General features: G+C 35.5%; 1 protein-coding gene across 1 annotated transcript; it reads left to right on the top strand.

The window, feature by feature from the left end:
- The first annotated feature begins 553 nt into the window (after positions 1-553).
- LOC129276805 (mucin-17-like) lies at positions 554-6,954 on the top strand. The gene has a single exon (XM_054913209.2). The coding sequence runs from the start codon at positions 1,011-1,013 to the stop codon at positions 3,048-3,050; it is 2,040 nt and encodes a 679-aa protein (XP_054769184.2). The 5' UTR covers positions 554-1,010; the 3' UTR covers positions 3,051-6,954.
- Positions 6,955-22,252: the final 15,298 nt, after the last annotated feature.

The raw sequence follows: 22,252 nt of genomic DNA, 5'->3' as shown, positions 1-22,252 counted from the left end.
AAAAATGTTAGGCCGAGGCTTTATATAATACTTTATATAGAAAGAAGAGAATATCAAACTTGATGAATATAAATATGGCAAAGGAGATTTGTGTCACTAAAGCTATCTAAGAAACCATATTTATACAGATATCACCAGTTATATAACATCGGGCATTCCATAGTGAAAGAGAAGGGATTGAAAAGTGTTAAATAGAGAGAGAGAGAGAGAAACAGAAGAGTGGATAAAGAGAAAGAAAAAAAAAGTAACAAACAACTGGAATTAACGTTGCATAAGATGTATACGACAGATTTAATAACATTACAATATCAAATTACATTGTAGGTAGTAGAGTGCGCCCAAATTACGCTTGCAACAATATCCTTACAGCCAATGACTCAGTAGCATTCAATATTCATATTAGGGAGGGGTAACAGCAGCACTCATGGAGCAACGAAAGGAGCTTACATTGAAAAGAGGGGTAACAAGATTGATTCTTGGAGTGTTACGCGATGAGTAATGCTTTGCTGACTTAAAATCGCGCGCTTTATAATGACCCACGGAGGGTGAAATAATTCATTAAGCCAGTTTGCTCAGATCTCGTCGGTGGAAGCTCGTGCTCTTCTCGCTTAACCCCTGGCTCATTTGTGGCGTCGGATAAAGTTTTGCAAAGACATATTTCGCAGCATCTTGGAACTAAAATCCGATACAATAACTCCTCGTCCTTAACATGGATTGGATTGATTTTACATAAATTATTTAGAAAAGGAATGATTTACCACATATGACTAGAAAGTGCTGGATTATTTTGTCAGATTTTCTTGTTAAAAAACTTGCTTGGTCGTGAGTCGTCACCAGAAAACAATTTTAATTGAGAACTCTACACTGTGACTCTGAAATTCTTGAACAGAAACTTGATTTGTTTTCTCATCTGGATTTAACGTACCATTCCTATTTCCACTAATAAACAGGATTGTTGCTTTCTATATTGTGATTATTTCATATTTGGAAGTTATACGTTCGGACAAATCATGTTGACCAAACTTGCTACCAGTGCGGTGTTTTATGTCACAGCAATTTTTGTCTCTATATATGCTGTAACCAGTGGAAATGCACAGTGTATTGAGAATGGAATAAGCACAAATATAAGCAGCGAGTTAGTAAGAGAAGGGGATAGTGTGACTCTGTCCTGCTATGTATCTGGTGCCGGTGGACTGTCGACTTCCTGGGTCAATCCAGCCGACGAAATCCTCTCCGTTGATGCAGTTATTTCTGGAAACCTCGGACCAAGGTTTGCGATCGAAGCCAATAACGCAAACCCAGAATGCATGGTATATAACCTTACCATATCAAACCTGACCATGGCCGATGCAGGCACCTATGCGTGCAGACCGACGACGGCCACGAATCCGTTGTCGAGCGAGGCAATTCTTATTGCATATGAGCCGTCACCGATCTATCCAGAGTGCCGGGTGACGGGGGGTAGTACCTTGGTCCGGAAAGGAGATATCTTGGAGTTCATCTGTGAAAGCGAACCCGGCGTTCCCGAATGGGATCTTGTCTGGGAAAGCTATCTGTCCGGTACGATCGCGACGTCGCCCATCAATTCGACAACGACTAACAGTGAGTTGAAAAGCATCACGTCATCATTAAACGCCACCGCTGATGAGAATGGAAAGATCATGTCCTGTTTTGCTGCATGTCGCGATCCAGGGTGCGTGGATAAAGCTTCACGGAACTGCAGTCTGGGACAGATCGTCGTCGTCGACAACCCTGTTGATGAGTATTTCTTTGTTAATGACTCTTTAATTTTTGTGATGATTGGCGGGAATGTGAGCATGGAGTGTCACACCACGTTGCCCGGTGCAGAGGTAATCTGGCTCCTACATGAAACTGTAACTGAGAGCTATGTTGTAGAGACGACTCCTACTGGACAATCAGCAACCATCTACATTACCGGTATTACCAACACTACCACTGAAAACCCTTTCGTATGTTCACTCAATATCGACGGAGTTCTCATCGCGACTAAAAAGGCTTCCTTGACACTCGATCCAATTCCGACCACCCAGATGCCAACCACGGTGATGCAGACGACAGGGCCGACGACGGCGAGTTATTACACAGACATGGCCCCGATGAACGTCACAGCGACGCCCAGCATGTTGGTGAATGTCACATCAAATGCGACAAATGCGGTAAATACGACAAGCCAGCCAGGTAACGCAACAACAACCATGTCATCTGGCAATGTAACAACCACTCTGGCTTATGGCAATACGACATTGGGAGTGACAAACAGTTCGTCACCAAATGCTACTGCAGCTGCTACCACTCCCCCACAAGGACCCACGACACAAGCGCCTTTGTTGCGGACAAACACAACACAGCAGCCACAGAATACGACGCTGCCAACAACGACGCTGCAAGGAGGCACCAATGGGACAAATGTGACGTCAGAATCAGGCAACACTACAGCAACGGTAGGACCCTTCAACCCAACGATCGTTCAACGTAATATGACAACACTCGACTGGTGGAAACCACAGACAACATTCTTCCCACAGAAAACTATGTTCCCTCAGAATCCTGAGAGTCCTACGACCATGATGACCCAACAGCCTTCAACAGGCCCTCAGACGACACCAGTTGCTTCAGGTCCACCGAACGCCATAGCTGCTTTCTTCACTCTTCCAATCATCATGGGTATCGCAGCTGTTGGTGGTCTCCTTCTCATCTTTATCGTCGCAGCTATCGTCTGCGTTTTGACGTCGAAGAAACGACGCGGCAGTCAACACGATGTCGAAGAGCTAACCGAACTCTCCAAGAGAAACTCCAAACCTTACGAAGTGCCTTCCAGCCGGACAGCAGAGTCCGATCCGACGTTCCCTGCATTTGGAAAGGGGACATCAACTCAAGACTTGATCAATCCGTCCAGCGCGCAACAGAATGGTAGCAACAACATAGGTAGAAGCAATAAGAACAATGGATCTGATACAAGACCGCTCACTGCTAATGATCTTCTTAGTAACGGTATTGATAATCATGGCATGTCTGATTCAATTCTTTAAACCAACAATCGCAATATTTCAAATAATTGTACTCTCAATACATCATGAATATAAAGATGACAGTCGATGTCGTTTCGAATAAAAAACAGGCCTTCAAGACTGACGCGAATTGTATCCTTCGATTGGGATATCGGCCTGCCTGATTAAACGCCGCGGCGCGCCGGTCTCGCAGCGAGATCGACATAACAGCGAAGCAAATCTATGACCATTCAACAAGATATTGTTACGTAATGCTGTAAATTTCATATTAAGATTATCATCCGTTCATGATGACGTCAGACATGACTAATCCACAGGCACACCAACGGAACCGCTTCCAGATCGATCGAAAATGTTTCCAATGACATACCATTGGTCGATTTGGAATCAGTTTCGTTGGTGTTACTTTCAACATCTTGGGAAGCTGACTGCCCTAATGTAATTGGGTTTCTCTAAACGCTGGTTATTGTCCATCAGTTTGTAGACACTTGTTGGATGGGGCGCAAAGATGGGGCTACAATAATAATTTTAAGTATGACTGTATTCTTTATTATGTTCTTTATGGAGCATAATGTAAACTATCAAATACCTAAATGAGGTTACAAATGTGCGATTTTTTTCTTATATGATATATTACATGCAACATCAATCATGGTTTATGCCCAAATAGCAGGTGTTGGAATATCATTTTACAGCATTAAGCGTAATAGTGGTTACACCAACGAAACCTATTCAAGACCGATCAACGTTACTACCAATGATACCGTGAACCATTGGTCGGTTTTGGAGCCAGTTCTGTCGATGTGACTGTATAGCATTTCCATTTCGGCATGTACGGTTATGATTGAGGGGCCATAGAACTGGGGCGGAGTAGAGGGATGGGGGCTTCAGCCGCTCACCAACTGTTATCCAAAAATGTAAAAGTTACCAATTGAATGTGATTTTTTTGCATGGTCACCCCCACATTTTTGGCACAGCCACCTTCCCCTTTTAAAAAATCGTCTGCGGCCCATGTGACCGTACCCAACATGATCAAAGAAAACCCTAAATTGTCCCCGTTTCCGGTTTCAACGATTTTGATGGAATGAAACCTCACACTTATCATGATGATTAATAAAGGACATTGTAGCACATGATTGAATATTACGCTAATAACAAACAATGGTCTTCGTATTGCCAAGTTATACTTACGAAAGATGCCATCAATTGATTTCAGGAATCTTAAAATTAAGGTTTCTTGGGTTGCATTATAATCCTGGATTGAGCTCTTTAAGATTTCCAGAGCCCCCCCCCCCCCCCCCGCCTCGGTAAATTTTTATTCATAAATTTGACTTTTTATTATGATGCAACGAATTGACAATGGCAATTACGAATCGCAAAAATTATGGGTGCCCCTCGAAACAATAGCCTTAACCAGCCCAACATGTTCTTTGTGTCATGTGTATGGAGAATGAAATGAAATGGATGAAAATACATGACACTTTCTAATTTCTGGTTTTGGTCTCCCTTTAACTATATTTCGATGGCATATGACCTGTACGTATCCTAATTACAGGTGGAAAACAAATGCGTCATAATGTTATATCATTTGCACTTATTTCGCCCCTTCCCTTCGCCTTCCTTAATTGCCCCCTCCCCCTTCACCTTGCGACATAATTTCCCTGAATCTTAAATCGTTTGTCATCATGACTTGACATAACGAATAGGGGCCCCAGACTGCAGCGCCGGGGGTATATTGCGTAAGAGTATCTGATATTCGTCATGACTTTATCACTAACTTCCTCCGGGTTAAAGTTTACTAAGATTGGTTTTAAGTGTTGTCATATCTAAACCCTATACCCCTTTACTTTGTAATTATGTTGAAATTTTGAAATAAAATAAATTCGTTATCAATCAATCAATCACCCCATCCTCTCCAACTCTTTGTTCGCACCAGAGAAAATGAAGTACACACATACCTCTTCGCGGGTAAAAAAGATCTTAATTCAAATTAATTCATTGCATTACGTGTTATTTTGCACCGTCCGGAGTTGTACATGCCTTTCTAGCTCCGTTTTAATTTTTATACAATTTTTCCCGAAATGTATAAACCTCTGGGATTGCTTGCCACAAGTATTTTGATAGGGAGTAAGTTGACATTTTTCTTTATGAAAAAGAAAGGGCTCGTATATGTCTAGTTACATCACCTATCACCCGTTTTCCCACTTCCTTATTTCCTTTTTTTTCTTCTTATCTTTCAATTTTCCCCATTACCGGAAAAACGGCCCACGTGAGGCACCGCCCCTCTTTATTAATTTTATTTTGATATTCAGTACCCTGGGGATTCCCCAACAGATAAGTCAAAATATGCTTGGAAACAAGCCAGTGTTATTAAGGTATTGGAAAAGCGATTGAAGACTTTACAATCAATTTAAAAAAATGTACTTTTTTATAGTGACGATAATAACATTTCTTACAATCTCATTCATGAGTCAGATATGGCCTTTTAAATTTTCGCTTATTTAGTATTTTCAATACAGCTGTATACACATCATAATTTGTGAGAGCGGGTTATGTCACACACACACACACACACGATCTTTTTAGTTTATATCATATATGTCTGATATCAGTTAGTTCAATATTGATAGCTCTGGTTATGTATTTAAAAGATATGAAATAAAGTAACTGTGTCCTAACTTGTTAACGGATAATCAAACTATGAAAATATCTCCATTATTGGATGAATTAATTGAAATATAATAACGCGTATGTTTCATCATTGTCACCCTCGCTTTTATACTGCCAATGTTGCAAATATAACTGTTATATAAATAAGTGAAAATATACAAAGTAATAACTTTGTTTAGTTTAAATCATATTTTGATGAGATTTTCAATACTATACTTTTTCAGGTTTTTTGGTCCAGTTTTATATGCAGATAATAGACCTTACAGTTGTAAAAGTGATTTAAACAGGTGTCCTATTCGTTAAATCAACTTGTACTGGGGTTGGATTTGGCCTTTAATGGTAACTTTGTGAAACTGTACATACGGCCCCTGGTACATTTCTAGGTCCCTTGCCAAAAGAATATTGTAGGTTTAGAGAAACGGATGATGACAGAAATAACCACACATGAATACAAACAGTTGAGCAGGCTTGACTTACATTTGACTCCTAAACTTCGAGGGTCTGACAGAAAAAAATGTGTGATTCATATATATTTTGATCTTTTTCTATGTGGCATTATGTGTGTGGCTTGTCGTTTCAGACGACAGTAAGTTAAGAATAGATGAAGTATCAATTTCCAACGAATTAGCTTTCATTTTGTAGTGGATCTATCCCCTTTTTGTTTGATAGTCAATAACCATTTTATTAAATACAAAGGTAATCATTTTCTCAATGCAATTTCTTAGCTAAAATGCTTGCCGCATTACGAGTATTATGATTTTCATATGTGAAGAACCATTACAGTAGATTATTCAGATATTCACTGTAATATAGGTACTTATTTCAAAACTTAATCATTTCATCCCCATCATACTCATTGTGTATAATCATACTTTTATATTAGCAATGTCTTCGTCATGTCGGAATGATATTGTTGTATTACTCAACTCATATGAAAAATCAATTGTTAGTGATTTTTTTTATTTGAATAGATTATCAGAAAACGTATATGTTGATAATACAATTATTTTGTGTAATTTGATATCATTTTCTGTAAATGTAGCGTAACTTGCACGTAGACTAGAAATTTGCAGTGTCGACATTGCAACTTGTCATTTTGACTTTATATAGCGCATGACTTGTAAATAGCTTTATCTAAATTTATCTTACTATATAGCTGTGTAAATACGCAAATCGTACTGTATTTCGCAAATAATGAATCGATTGATGTAATATTTTTCATTGATTAAAATGTTGATGTCAATATAAACCCAAAGCCAAGTTTGTAAAACAGTATGTATATGTATACATAAGGGGGTGTGCGTGTGTATGAGTCAAAGATAGAGAGAGAGATAGAGGAAGAGAGAGGGGGAGAGACGAGAAATGAGAGAAAAAAAAAATTAAGAGCGAGGGGAGAGAGAAACTGAGATATGGAGGGAATGTATAAAGAGATCAAGACGTGACCCCCCCCCCAAAAAAAAAAAAGAGACAGAGATAGAGAGAGAGAGAGGGGGAGGGGGGATATTTGGTGTGAAGGCGAAATGTTGAAGAAGCTGACGAGAAAAGGTGTAAAGTTATGAGAACTAAGGAGGGTTAGAGGTCAAGTCCATCCCAGAGAAATGTTGATTTGAATCCATCATGTCCATAGAGAAAAATCAAACAAGCATAATGCAGAAAATTTCATCAAAATCGGATGTAAAATTAAAAAAATTTAGACATTTTAAAGTTTCCCTTATTTTTCACAGATCAATTAATATGCACAACTCAGTGGTATGCAAATGAGAGAGTCGATGATGTCTCTCATTCATTATTTCATTTATTTTCTATTGTTTGAATTATACAATATTTCATTTTTTTACAGATTTGACTAAAGGGACCAACTTGAGTACACCATCAAATGTTGAAACTATGGTAATTCCTCATGTTCAGTGAGGAGAAAACCCTGTTTCATAGGACAATGAGGAGCAAATTAGAATATTTCACATATTAAAATACAAAATTAATAGTGAGTGAGTGACGTCATCAGTCCCCTCATTTGCATACCGCCCATGATGTGCATATATATATGTTTTTTTTAATCAAGCGCAACTTTAAAATGTCATAACGTTCTTATTTTGCGGCCGATTTTGATGAAATTTTAGTTCTATGTTTGTTGGATTTTTTATTTTTATTCGAAACAACTTTTTGCTGGGGTGGACTTGTCCTCTAAGAGTAGGGTTAGCAATGGGATAAAATGGAGCAGGGAAGAAGATTGGGAGATAGGGTAGGAATTGAGTTCCAAAATTGACATGAAAGAAGAAAGGGGTATACTCTCGAGATTGAGAGAGGGGGAAAGATTGACCGACAATATATAGAAAAAAAGATACATACATAGAGATAAGAGGCGGCTTGGATGCTAAAAGAGAAAAATGGGAGAGGGGATTGATATTTGTTCCGAGAGGGTTCGAAAGACAGTAAGAAGCTACCTCAGAGGAGCTAATGTACCTTAACTCACTCCTAGATACAAAACAGATATATGAAATTACTTCAAACGAAACGAATCAACATATCTTTTCGTTTCATATTTCTCTAAATAAAGTCAACTGATCAACTTAATTTGTTGATCCTTTAATAACTGTTAATCGTTTAATTTGACACGTTATTAGCCTCCATATGAGCTTGCATAACCTCAGCATCAACCAAGATAAAGGCTGAATTGGGCGTCGCCGCGGCGGTCAGATGGATGCTGGATTAATAAGAATCATATCTCATTTATTCTCAAGAACAAAACCAGTAATTGATATAATTAATAAAGAAACAGATGCAAGTGATGTATAAATTCTCTATTACACATGCCTGGTAGCATCAATCATCCTTGATAATATTAAACAACATTTCTTTGCAAAACAGGGGTAAATACACCTTATTGGTAATTTAAGGACAAGTCCACCCCACCAAAAAGTTGATTTGAATAATAAGAGAAAAATCCAACTAGCATGACACCAAAATTTTTATCAAATTCGGATGTAAAATAAGAAAGTTATGACATTTTTTAAGTTTCGCTTAATTTCACAAAACAGTTATATGCACATCCTGGTCGGTATGCAAATAAGGGTACTGATGACATCACTCACTCACTATTTCTTTTGTATTTTATTATATGAAATAAGAATTATTCTAATTTTTTCCTCATTGTCATGTGAGACAAAGTTTCGTTCCTCCCTGAACATGTGGTATTACCGTTGTTAACATTTTATGGTTCAGTTAAGTTGGTCCTTAATGTCAAATTGGGAAATATTGTATAATTCAAACAATAAAAAACAAAAGAAATAGTGAGTGATGGACATCATCAACTCTCTCATTTGCATGTCACTGAGTTGTGCATATAACTGTGTTGTGAAAAATAAGCGAAAGTTTAAAATGTCATAACTTTCTTATTTCACATCCGATTTCGATGAAATTTTCAGCACTATGCTTATTTGATTTTTCTCTATTGATTCAAATCAACATTTTTCTGGGGTGGACTTGACCTTTACGTAATGAATAGGTGTCAACAAAGAGTTATCGCCATGGTGTCAAGAATGCAGGTACTATTATCGTTACATTAATTGACAACATTTTTTGTTTACAGAATATCTTCAAAATAAAACATGAAACGGTCTTGAAGTATGACCGCCCCATCTAAACTACCTCCACTCCTTTAATAGATACAATAGTATAAAGAGTTTTTCTGGTTATTGAAAACGGAGGGGGTATCCTGACAGAGATTCACATTGAAAAAAAAAACTTCCATAGAAAATCTTCAAAAGTAAACATGATACAGTCTTGAAGTATTGACCGCCCTATTTAAACTACCCCGACTCCTTTAATAGAATATGCAAAAGTATATTAAGAGTTTGTCTGGTTATTGAAAACGGAGGGGGTATCCTGACAGAGATTACCCAAGCGTAAAGATGTAGGCCTATTATCAAGTCTCCTTCAAACCCATGAGGTCATCGCTACGTCACAATGGCTGATCGATCCGAACGTTTACTTCTCATGAAGAACAATGAAGAGAGGTACCCGGGTGCGGTCGATCAAAGCAGCTCAGTTGTTGGAGAGGGCGAACTTATTGAATGGGTAGGGATATTCTTCTGAGACATCCTTTCACAATAGTTCATTGTGACGTCGTGTAAGTATACAAACACCCTTAGCATGCCATCAAAGTTTATTCAACCTAATTTGTGTCGGAAAGGCAAATACCAAATTTTTTGATAAACTTTGAAATAATATTAATAACCTCTTCAATCGCTAGCGTACAGAAGGGGTGGGGGGGGGGGGGTCTTTTAATTGGGGCATGCCATCTCAAGTTTTACGACCAAGAAAGAACAGGAATGGGAAACAAAGATTGATTTTTATTTCATGAAGATAATTCTTTGAATATAAAACTATACTTGAAAGCTCGATTCATTCCTCTGACGATAAGAGTAAAATGGTCAACAATTTGCCGGCTCACGACTTTTTAAAAGATTTTTTATCACACACGCAGTTGAGCCCACTGCATTGTTTTGTGTGTGTGTGTGTTTTTGCTCATTACGCTTCGGAGGTGTGAGTTTTATACGATGGATTATCAAGACAAATCTTATTGTTGAAAAATGATCCATTTCATGCAATATCAGATGGGAAAAATAAAATGATTTTTTATATCAAGAAAGAAAATAAAACACATAAAAAATGTAACAAAGCAAGAAGAATAAATAAAATAAGAAAGAGATAACCTCGAGTGGATAATTAGTTTGTATAGTCCAAATTACTTGCTGAATTATGTAAAATGTATCCTTTAAAGGGACACTCCGGGCTGAAAATAATAACAAATAAGACCCCAAAAAAAAATCAAAATTGGACAAGGAATATCAAAGTTATGGCATTTTAAAAACTTGCATTATTCTGGTGAAATAGTTCTAGGCATATCTTCATGAATATTCATTTTGATGAATTCATATATCCTCACTTGTTCTTTTGTATTTTATGATATGAAATTATGTTTATTCGATTTTTTTTTTCTACCAAGAATAGAAAATATTGGATTGACAACTGATTCAATGCATTAGATATTCATTGCTGCAACTTATTTCATTATGAAGGAGACATATTGTTCACACATGCATGAAAAAATGAAACATTTATGATTTCATGTAATAATATAATAAAAAAGGAAAGTGGGGATGTGACATCATCAGCCCAACTAATGAATATTTATGACGATTTGCATATAACTTTTTTCACAAAATATTGCTAAACTTAAATTTCAATAACTTCGTTATTTGTTATCCGGTTTTGATGATATTTTCAGTATTTTGCTTAGTGGATTTTACTCTATTTATTAAAATATAGATATTTTTAGTCCGGAGAATCCCTTTAATCTATTTTTATGTTGCACAAATTATTTACTTTGTGCAATAGAGAAGCGAAAATTATTATAATTGGTATTAATTGGGAGTGTTATCCAATTAAATTGCTTCTTCACAATTACTGAATTAAGAAAATATAATCTATGTGTTAATCTTCGAATGCCAAGTGATTATCATGTTTCATATTAGTCATGAATTATAGATATCATATATTCGGATTGTAATGCGAGATCAATCCAATAGAAAGATTGTAACAATTGTGTTCATCCGACAATCGTTTACAAAAAAAAAGAGAAAAAAAATCACTCGGTTTTCATTTTATTCATAGGGGTCGTCATCATATAATATGTTTTTTTCTTTGACAATTGCATTTCTTTGACAATAACGGATATAACGGATATTCAATTGAAGATACGTATAAATCCAAAGCCGATTTCTCTCCGAACTTCTAGCTTGAGCATGAATCATTAATTCAATTGGAAGGCATGTCGCGCACAGGCCCCCATCCGGAAGTCTATTCACTCATCTTATATTGTTCTTTGTGTTTTTAAATCTCCTTGATTTTATTATTAACGGAACAATCGTTTGACTTTTCCTCTTATTATTTTCGATATTTCCTTTCATTTCAGTGATAAATGGCGTTCGGGGGGGGGGGCATCCCAGGAGAAGCCGCTTCCCATCAGATGGTTGTATTGTTGTTATTATCATTGTTATTATTTGCTTTTATTTAGTGATTCACAATTTTCGATTTTGTAAACGATGCGTCTGGTAATCAAGATCGAGTGATCACACTAACACATTTATTTGAAGAGTGGAAGCGCAATTATGACAATTTTTGGAATTCATGAAGAAAATACATATCTTACCGTAGTCATATAATGCGAGCGCCAAGCGCTTGCTGGTTTTGTTAGAATTACACCTTCACACATAAAGCACTTTTTGTACTCATTATAATCATGAACATGATACGTATCTCACTAATCAAATATTGCCAGCGCGAAATACGAGCTGAAAATTTTTCGAAATTCACACCTAAAGAGGGGCATTCTAAGGCTTGTTTTTAAAAGAATTCACTAAAATCATACGTATTTCACTAACCAAATCATGCGAGCGAAAGCTGAAAATTTTGGATATTCAGACCAGAAAAGTGGTTATTTCTGGGATTGTTTTTAGAAATCCATGAAGAGCAGATATCATCAATTCACTAATGCGAACGGAAGCCCAGACTGGACTTGTTTTATATTCAGACCTTAAAAGGGGGCAATCACTTTAAATATTCATGTAAAGAAGCATATGTCACTACCAAAAATAACGATAACTCGAAGTGCGAGGAAATATATTTGGTGTATATTGACTTGAAAACTGTTTTAGTATAACAGGATTATAATATCCCATTAAACAGACAATGCGAGAACCAGGAATGATGAACGCATAGGCCCTAAGCAATTTATGTTTCATAAAGCTATGAAAAAACATTAATATAATTTCTTCTTCCCCATTACGTTTCTCCTTCTTTCTCCTTTTTTATCCTTTTCCTCCGTTTTTTTTGCCAGCCGATGGGGGGGGGGGGGGGCACGTGCCCCCCATGCCCCCCGTATTACACCACTGCTCCCAATGGCAGGGAGTGGAAATTGTGCACTGTCGTGCGGTATTGAAATAAATCCACTGACCGAGGAAATAATATATATGCTGGAAAGCGCTTTTAGCCGTATTTGGGGAAGAAGTGGCTATTATTATTTTTATATAAAGAATTACAAATAGCATCAAACACTGTGAAGAACATTATTTGATTTTGCTCTTTGCCCCTATCTGTATTTCGATTTATTTATCAATTTTATTTATTTTCCTATTTATTTATTTATCTATTTATTTATTTATCTTTCTATTTAATATTTTTTTTTTTTTTTTTTTTTTTTATTTAAGTATCTATTTATTATTAATTTATTTATAGGAAGGGCATGCGCCAAAAGTGCCCCCCAATCGACATCCTTATGAGAAATTTGTTCATTATTATGGGGGAAAATATATCCTAGCATTCTATCTTGAAAACAATGTATCCCAGCTTGAGCTAATTTCCATACAATTATTTGTGGATTAAGTTTAATTTTGAAAACAAACGTGTCTTGATTAATACATCATGCACATGATGATGGATGCATTGATCTGGTCAGTATCATAGTCGTGCTTTATCCCAATCATGACATTCTTGAAACCCTTATTTTAACTGAATGGATCGAGAATAAGAGTGCGGAGGAAAATGTTGTTGGTGCGTGGGTGGTGTGGCAAAATGACGATCAGGAAAGGTTGGCCTCTATAGCAATTAGAAGGTTCTTAGAAATAACATAATTATTGATAAACAACATACACAGCTGCTGCTTTCACTTCCATGCAAGTTGCCGAAAAAATATACCGAACTCGAGGTTACTTTCACCATGGAGCTAACACTCCATGCTTTCACGAACTTTGACAATTATAAAGAAGTATTTTACCAAGATCCACGTGCACAGGAGAGATAATATTAATATAGCAAAATCCTTAATATAAGACAAAAGTGGTCGAGTGGTGTTGACTATATCAAGTTTTGGCCAAGTTTTACATCACTTTTCCTCCAAATTTACCTGATTTCTAAAGGGTGCAACCAGTGGCGTACCGTGGGTCACGGCATGGGGGGGGGCACCAGCAAAAATTTCGAGTCACTTAGGGAGCGCGCGAAGCGCGCTCAGTTGCCAGGTATACTGACCTACTAGAGATATTTTAAGGACATGCATTGCCATTAAACGGATATGTATCTTACTGATCAAATAATGCGAGCGCGAAGCGTAAGCTAAAATTTTTTGATATTCAGACCTAAAATAGGACATTATAATCAAATTTTCTGTAATCATGATCTGTCTCGCTAAACAAACAATGCAAGCGCGAAGCGCGAGCTGAAATTTTTGTATATATTGACCACAAACAGGGACATTTTAAGGACTATATTTTAGGAATCCATTTAGAGTATAAATATCTAAGCATAGTCATCTAATGCTAGTGCCAACCTTTGGTGATTTTGTTAAAATTACATCTGAACACGTGAAGCGCTTTTTATAGTCATTGTAATCACGATTATCATACGCATCTCACTAATCAAATGCGCGAGCTGAAATTTTTTGAAATTTAGACCGGAAGAGGGGCATTCTAAGGCTTGTTTGTAGGAATTCACTAAGCCCTTACGTATTTCACTAACCAAATAATGCGAGCGCGAAGCGCGAGCTGAAAATTTTTGATATTCAGATCAGAACAATTGATATTTTAAGTACTGATTTTAGGAATTCATGAAGAGCATACATCTCACCAAACTAATGCAAACGTTAGCACGGACAGGAAATGTTTTATATTAAGACCTTAAAATAGCCAGGGCAATCATTTTAAGTAGTCATGAAAAAAAGCAAATGTCACTCCATAAAAACTCAAATTGCGAGGAAATATAATTGGTGTATATTGACTTGAAAACGGGAGGTTTTACAGAATTATATATCTCGTTAAACAGTCTATGCGAGCACCAGGAACAATGAAGACATAGGCCCTGAGCAAACAATGTTTCATAAATTTATGAAAAAAATGCATCTTATGTAATATAACATAACATAATATAATATAACATTTTAATGAACAATAATTTCTTCTTTCAATACTACGTTTCGCTTCCTTTCTCCCTCTTTTTCTCCTTTTCCCCGTTTTATTTTTTTATTTTTTATTTTTTTTTGCCAGCCGATTGGGGGGGGGGGGGGGGGCACGTGCCCCCCATGCCCCCCGTAGTTACGCCACTGGGTGCAACTAACAGTATATTTTTAAAGTTTATATTCTGTTTTATCTTGATGGGACTAAATCATGCACGTGTCACATAAGAGTGAGTAAAACAAAGATTCCACACAAAAATGCGATCGGTTTCAGAATTAAAAAATAAAATATAAAATTACGTTATAAGAGGGATTATTTTCTATAATTTGATATTTCACCTTAATCGGGAATTAAAAAAACAAAACAAGAAAGCCATTTACTTGAGACAGTGAGTGCACTTCCATAATTTCATAAAACGAACTCATTTTGAATGGCTGCCTCTCATAGCAACAAACATGATTAAAATAATGTTGGTTACTACAGCATTAGGCAAAGTTAATAATTTATAGCATTTTAGGATGGAGATGCGTGCATCACAAATGTATTTCTACGGTAAGTCGGTAACCCTGCTTGCAGGAAGTGACATTACTAATAAACTGTGATGTCCCCTCGATATTTGGGACCCCGTGTGATAAAGGACTAAAAAAATATGATAACTGTTCCATTTTGCTCAGGCTCAGGATTTGCGGAGCAAGGGAAGGTGGAGTTTAGTGCCCTCCCGCTTTTTCCAATAAACGCGTACAAAAACGTATACAGAGACCATAATTTTTTTGCATCTGATGGTCAGCCCGGTCAGAGCCCCCCCCCCCTCCACACCCCACCCCTTTCAAAACCTTACTGCTGCCCTTGATGGTAAGAGGTCTGTGCCGCCAATCAAAATATAGGTTTTCATATCATATCATATCATAGTTACAAAGTTATAACTTGAAGTCTTTGAGAAATGGGGCCCCAGGAATACTGACTATAAAATTGATGTTTTGTTTTTAATTATTTGTGTATATGCGTATTCCATTAGAAGCCTCAGATGAAAGAAGGCAATCCCCAACTTGATATTTATTAACTATATAATGTGATCAATGTATGGTTAAACATCGAAGATTATCGATTTCCTTTCCTTTACACAGTAAAGAAAAAATATACAACGTTGTTTACTATATGAACCTTACAGTAATTGTTTAAACAGTTTAAACAAGTGTTTAAATCTTAAGCAACAAAGTTTAATTTTCAATATCTAATCTTCAATGAATTAAACATGATTGTTTAAACGGTTAAAAAAATACTGTAAGGTTCGTATAGTAACACCGTTGTATAAAATCTTAAACAGCGTTCTTACCGTGTAGAAAAATATTATTTTATTGTTCTTGTGGGTTTATCTCTATCTTTTACCAAATTAATCTACTCTTTCTCTCTATTTCACTATTAATCAATTTCTTCTTCTCGCCCCTACCTAGTTTTCTCTTTCTCTGTCGTGTTTAATGTGAAGGCCAACCACGTCTTCAACTTAAAAGTCAAAGGCTCTTCGGCTAAAAATAATTGTGGGTGATTGAAACGATTGGGGCACATGGAAAGCAGTGATTATAAGTCAATTTCTCATGTGTAGAAATGTCGTAATCTTCTTAATCCATTGCCAACGCCGATGAGAGTTTTGTAAAATATCAAATCCGAAAAACATTTACTTGGGGTTCGGGGAAAAGAGCTTTAAAGGTGGAGTACTAGTACTGAGGCAAGCTAATTTATTTCATTTGAATTATTTGACCTCTTTGATTTCAGGCAAAAGCAGCAATTACAAACACAAAGATGTATAGGAGGCATCACCAAACATTAATATTCCTGGAAGAAGAAAAAACCCTGTCAAAAGTCTTTAAAAATGCGAGAGTATATGTATGGTAACAATAACAAAAAAGAATGGTGTTAAATGTTTTAAGTAAATCACATTTACGTATAATTTTAATGTAAGCCATGCTTTGCGCTATTAACACGATTAAGGATTTTTTTCTTTTTCTATATATAAAATCTGTTTTTACAAATTATTTAGGTCATATTATTTGAATTTTATTGTAAAAACAAGACATTTTAGTTTCCTCTCCGGGAAATAGTTCAGATATGTAATTACATGTAAAACATTTCACGATCGTAATAACTATCAAAATATCCCTTTTTCTTCTTTGCTTGCTTTTCAAGGTATTCTTTCCTTCATTACGCTCCCCCTCTCTTTCTTTCTTTCCTTTTCTTTTTTCATTCTTTCTTCCTTCCTTCCTCCCTTCTTTCTTTCTTTGCCTTTCATTCTCTCACTCCATGTATCGCTATATTTCTTTCTCCTAAAATTCGTTGTCTAACTCTTACCACTATGCATTCATAAAGTACTAAATAACCCAATAGAAAGTTTTCTGGAACTGCACCCCTGGTTGCCCCCTCCAAGCCCCCCTCCTGACGGCCGACTGATGCCGTCTGTCGGGTCGGTAGAACGTGTGGGTCTTACTCATGATTTTATTAATCCCACTCGAAGATTATATTCCCTCAACATGAGCTGGAAAATGCTAAAAATAAACCCTTCACAAATGATTACATTCACTTTCAAGCACAGTCCTCGCTACATATATATTTTAAAGAAAGTTAAAGTTAACTTTCAAGAGAAACATCAACCTCAATAAGTATTCTGATATGTCATGCACAGTTAATTGAATTATATACTCTCAAATACTGTTGCTAACCATGTCCGTTGCAACTGCTACTGTATTATTACATATACTACTCCTGCTGCTGTTACTACACTAATATTACTATTACTACTGTCACTAATAACAGTACTAATACTACCACTACTACCACTACTACCACTACTACTACTATTGCTAGTACTACTACTACTAGTACTACTACTACTACTACTACTACTACTACTACTACTACTACTACTACTACTACTACCACTACCACTACTACTACTACTACTACCACTACTAGTACTAGTACTACTACTACTACTACTATTACTTCTACTACTACTACTACTACTACTACTACTACTACTACTACCACTACCACTACTACTACTTCCACATCCACCACTACTTCCTCTATTAATTCCTCTTGTTCTTTACTACTATACTTCTACAACTGCCCTAAATAAAACAAAACATACTGACTCTGACTCGTGCAGCATAGGCAAGAGTAAATATAAACAATGGATCAATTCACATTTATTGTGCATCGACTACCAATTCCTTGCATTTCATAGATATGTTATCATCAAGATACTTTGCACCACATATTTACAAACAAATGCACATAATAAATATAGTGTAAAGGAAAAAAAATGTATTTCCCCAAAAAGGAGGATGTAAATGCAATAACAGATTTCCTCAAATACCATATTACTATACTATTCCACAACAAAACAATATTCACTGAAACATTAAAAAAGAAAATGAGTGGACAAAATAAACATGGTGATAAGTGAAACCTTGAAAATATCTATTCCTGATGCATATTGCCAAGACAAATAAGTGAGGCTGTCACATAAATAAACATGTTTTCTTAAAAGCAATCTCAACTTATGAAAAAACAGCTCTTGCCGATAAACAAGTGAAGACAATTACAAGAATAAACAGTACATGATATTAAAAGATTTAGCCTTCATATAAACCTTCCCAAAGATTACAGATAGAAATGTCCTTAGACACACCCCTTGTAAAATACACGATATACGTCACACAATGCTTCATATATTCATATTCAAACCTTTGTGGTATTACAAAATATAAGCTTTGAATACTTTTCTGGAAACAAAGATATTTTGCAAGTTTCAAACGTTCTAAATCATGTATAGGGTCCACACAAATATCTTCATAGTGCAAAAAGGTGAGATGATTTATTATTTCCTTTTCACACTATTGGTTTTGATAATCTATTTTCAAGATCGATCTGAATTGTAACACATACTCAATCCTTTTCACCGTGATACTCAGATAGTAAGAATGTGATATTTTCTTACAATAGTTTTCACGCATTTTACACGCAAGATAGAATGCCGGCACAAACACCACCGTTTAGTACCCACATAAATCAATACACAGAACATACATAATCAAAACAACAATCAATGCATTTATATTTGAATTTAAAATTTTCTTCCAAAAGTTATTGCTGTTTTTCCAACAAATGATAGCCATATTTAATTCACCTAACAGAAGGTGAATATATCCCAGTGAAATCTCTAGTGAACAGAGAAATTTGACTTTGAAGATGAAAAAAAAAAATACTTTGCATATTTTAGACTGAAAAATTGATTATTTCAATTATACAAAGTCAATTTATGAAGAGCAAACTGTAGCTACTTTCAAGACAAATGAACATTTTTCATTAAATAACTCGAACATCAGAAACATAATACATTCATGGTCGTTTGGCCATAAAATTTGATCATAAAAGATAGGAACATATGGAACTAGGGATATTACATTTTAAGGGGAAAAAATGTCAAAGTATGAATACTTGGTAAAGGTGAAATAAAACAAAGCACATCTATAAGAAAAGAATAACACATTGAAAAGAATAACATATTATAACATGGCAAAATATGCATCGCAGAATAGAAAACAATACCGAGTACATTTATTTCAAAATGAAATTGCATTTTTTAAATGCAAAAATTGAGAAAATTAAATAAAAACAAAAACTCACACATATACCCTTCTAAATTCCAGGGCTTCAAATGATTTTGAAAGACGAACAATTAACAAGCCATCAATTAATAACGTATCACAAAATGTTTAATCGTTTATTTCACTTAATAAATCTACTGAAAAACAGCACCACTAAGTGCTTCATATTCTAATATACTAACAGAAACTAAACAGAAACATATATCAACTAAGATTCTCCTCCACACTCTACACATATTAAACAAGTCCTACATATATATTTGAATAGAAACTTAAATATATTTATGCCTTTGTGTCAAAAAAATGAATGGCACAAAAATTGAGCCTACAGCAAAATGGCAGAGTCATCATAAATCCATTGTGTATTGCACATGAAACTGTGATTGAAAAAATACACAAATCTACAAATGATATACATTATCTAACATAAACATATGTGAATCCAATAATATTGGTTAGTGGATATTTGCTGACCTTCTGTAAATATAGGTGATATATTTTTTTTGTTTTTAAATCATGTGAAGTTTTGGCGAAAATGAGTTGCTAACTAACTAACATGAAGAGGTCTATCCTTGCTCTTAAAACCTTCAAACTCATACACAATGTGCATGATATACTGTTATTCTAAAAGTCAAAAGCACATACCATTTCAAGTTAGTACTAGAAGGTATGAGCATAACTATACTTGTAAGAATACAATGTATTACACTCTATTTCAAAGTCACAAATGATACCATGCATATCAAAGTTGCAACGAAAATTGCATACCATAGAAAAGTATAAGATTTCAAAGTTCTCATGTAGAGCAACAAGAAGAATCCCACAGTAATTGTAATGACAGTGGGCTCCCTGTTCCTGATTAGTCACCAAACTTTGTTCAAACAATTTTGTGATAAAACAGAGATTCTCTAGCGAGTCGTCAAATTTTCCCCTCCCATGCATCTGGTTGTAAAAATTCATTGATGATTGATACATGTAGGTCAATCTAATTCTTGATGCTGATTTAGTGATGAAGGTCCACATCTGTTCCAAACACACGTTACAGAACATCTTACATCGCTGTTGGACTTTGAAAAACTTGTATCCCAAATTCTAAAATGTTTTAAAGCTACATGTATAAAGAAGCTGTATGTTGAGTTTTGAAATAAGTGGCAACATTCGTTGGCCTCAAATACTTCTCTTGAGGTATCAGGAGACTGCTTTTAGATAATATGAGGTTGGATAGCTATAACATGCAGCTTTTTGTGACCTGTCCTCAATTTGAGATACAAGGTATACAATTTAACAGCCCATCGATGATATTGAGATTGTCAATAAATGCCAGATATTTTGCACTCATGTATGAAATAAACATCTACAAGATTACTACATACATTATAATAGGATAAGAAAAGAGGGAATGGGGAAGTGACATAGTGAGATTGCATATTCATGGTTACATACATGCAACTGTCTTACCAAAATAATATGAAACCTAAATCTTGCACAGATTCCATATTTTCAATAAGTTGTTTAAAAAATTCTCATTGTTCTGCTTGTTAGATTTTACAATACGTTTTTTTTTCTTTAAAATATTCAAGCATTTCAGGAAGGAGCGCCCCTTACATAAAGAACAGAGTGAACTTTAGTGACAACCACTTTACACCTTACAATTACAAGGGGGAAAACACAACTGACTAGATGATTAAATCTGACTAATACACTTAGTCATTCACAAACTAGGGCAGGGACATTAGCTCAAATCTGTCAAAATCCAAACCTCAAAATGACATGATAAAGAACACAGCCGAAAAGAACATGTGATTACATGAGTCGTCCTTTAAGCCCTTCTAAAGTTTAAGTTAAGGGTCAGTAACATGAATTCTACATTAAATGTTCCATTCTACCAAAGGTGTAGCGGCTGATGTTTCATTTTTATCTGATTAATTTTTGTGAGAAAACTAGACTTTTCCAATATTTATCTGTACTTTTTTTAATTTTTCTCTTTGGCCTTTTGAGTGTACCTTACATAAGTGATTAATTCTCAAAAAGCCAGAGACAAGGATTATATCCTTAAATTTTCAGAGCTTGCTATGCTAGGGGGAAGTGGTTATATATCAATCCTCCACATCAGAACTTCATACATTTTAGCAATCAATTGAATTTAGTGACAGAGACTTTTTTTGCCGGGGGGGGGGGTGGACTACATCCCTGTGGTGTTTCATTGACCTCTGAATAGTTGAGCAAGACTTTGCAAGCATGACCTTAAAAGCTTTGTGAAACACCCATTATAATACTCCACCACAAACCTGCTGAAAATATTGGGACACCCTATACAATTTATATATATGTATATATTAGAACATCCTACCGACAAATGGTTCTAATTTCCTTTGTTATGTAATAGAAGGTCTTAAAAGATATATACAATTAGTCATGCACTATCAAGAAAATAGTCAGTGTTGACATGCTCACTTATGTGTTTCCATGAGTTATTAAAGAACATTACTTGAACAAGGCAGTAGATTATATTATTTGGCTAATTAGCAAGTTATTTTTATCTTTCAATTAAACTAACAAAAGTATTCACAAAGTTGTATCAATGGCAACCTTTACAGGCATTAGCATCAAAACTGATAAAGGAGATAAAGTGATTGCTTTTATTTGTCATTTTCAAAGTGCCATGCAACATTGCAGCTGATCTTGCAGAACCTCTCTAAATGAATAATTAAATGACTATAAAAGAGGAAGAGTCCTAAAAGAATGTGCATTACAAGGCCATCAATAATATCACAAAGTCAGTAAAGAAAAATAAACCATTTGATCTCTCTTGAAAAAAAAACCAGAAATAGTCGAAAGCATGCTATAATCCTTTTGTTCCTGGTCAAAATATGGTATGAAT

This window comes from Lytechinus pictus, chromosome 14 (genome assembly GCF_037042905.1).
Source record: "Lytechinus pictus isolate F3 Inbred chromosome 14, Lp3.0, whole genome shotgun sequence".
Taxonomy (NCBI): Eukaryota; Metazoa; Echinodermata; class Echinoidea; order Temnopleuroida; family Toxopneustidae; genus Lytechinus; species Lytechinus pictus.
Note: the sequence above shows the minus strand (reverse complement) of the source record. Positions and strands in the feature narration are given on the sequence as shown.

What these genes read in the sequence shown, in the direction of transcription:
- LOC129276805 (XM_054913209.2), top strand. Translation starts at nt 1,011, where the DNA reads ATGTTGACCAAACTTGCTACCAGTGCGGTGTTTTATGTCACAGCAATT.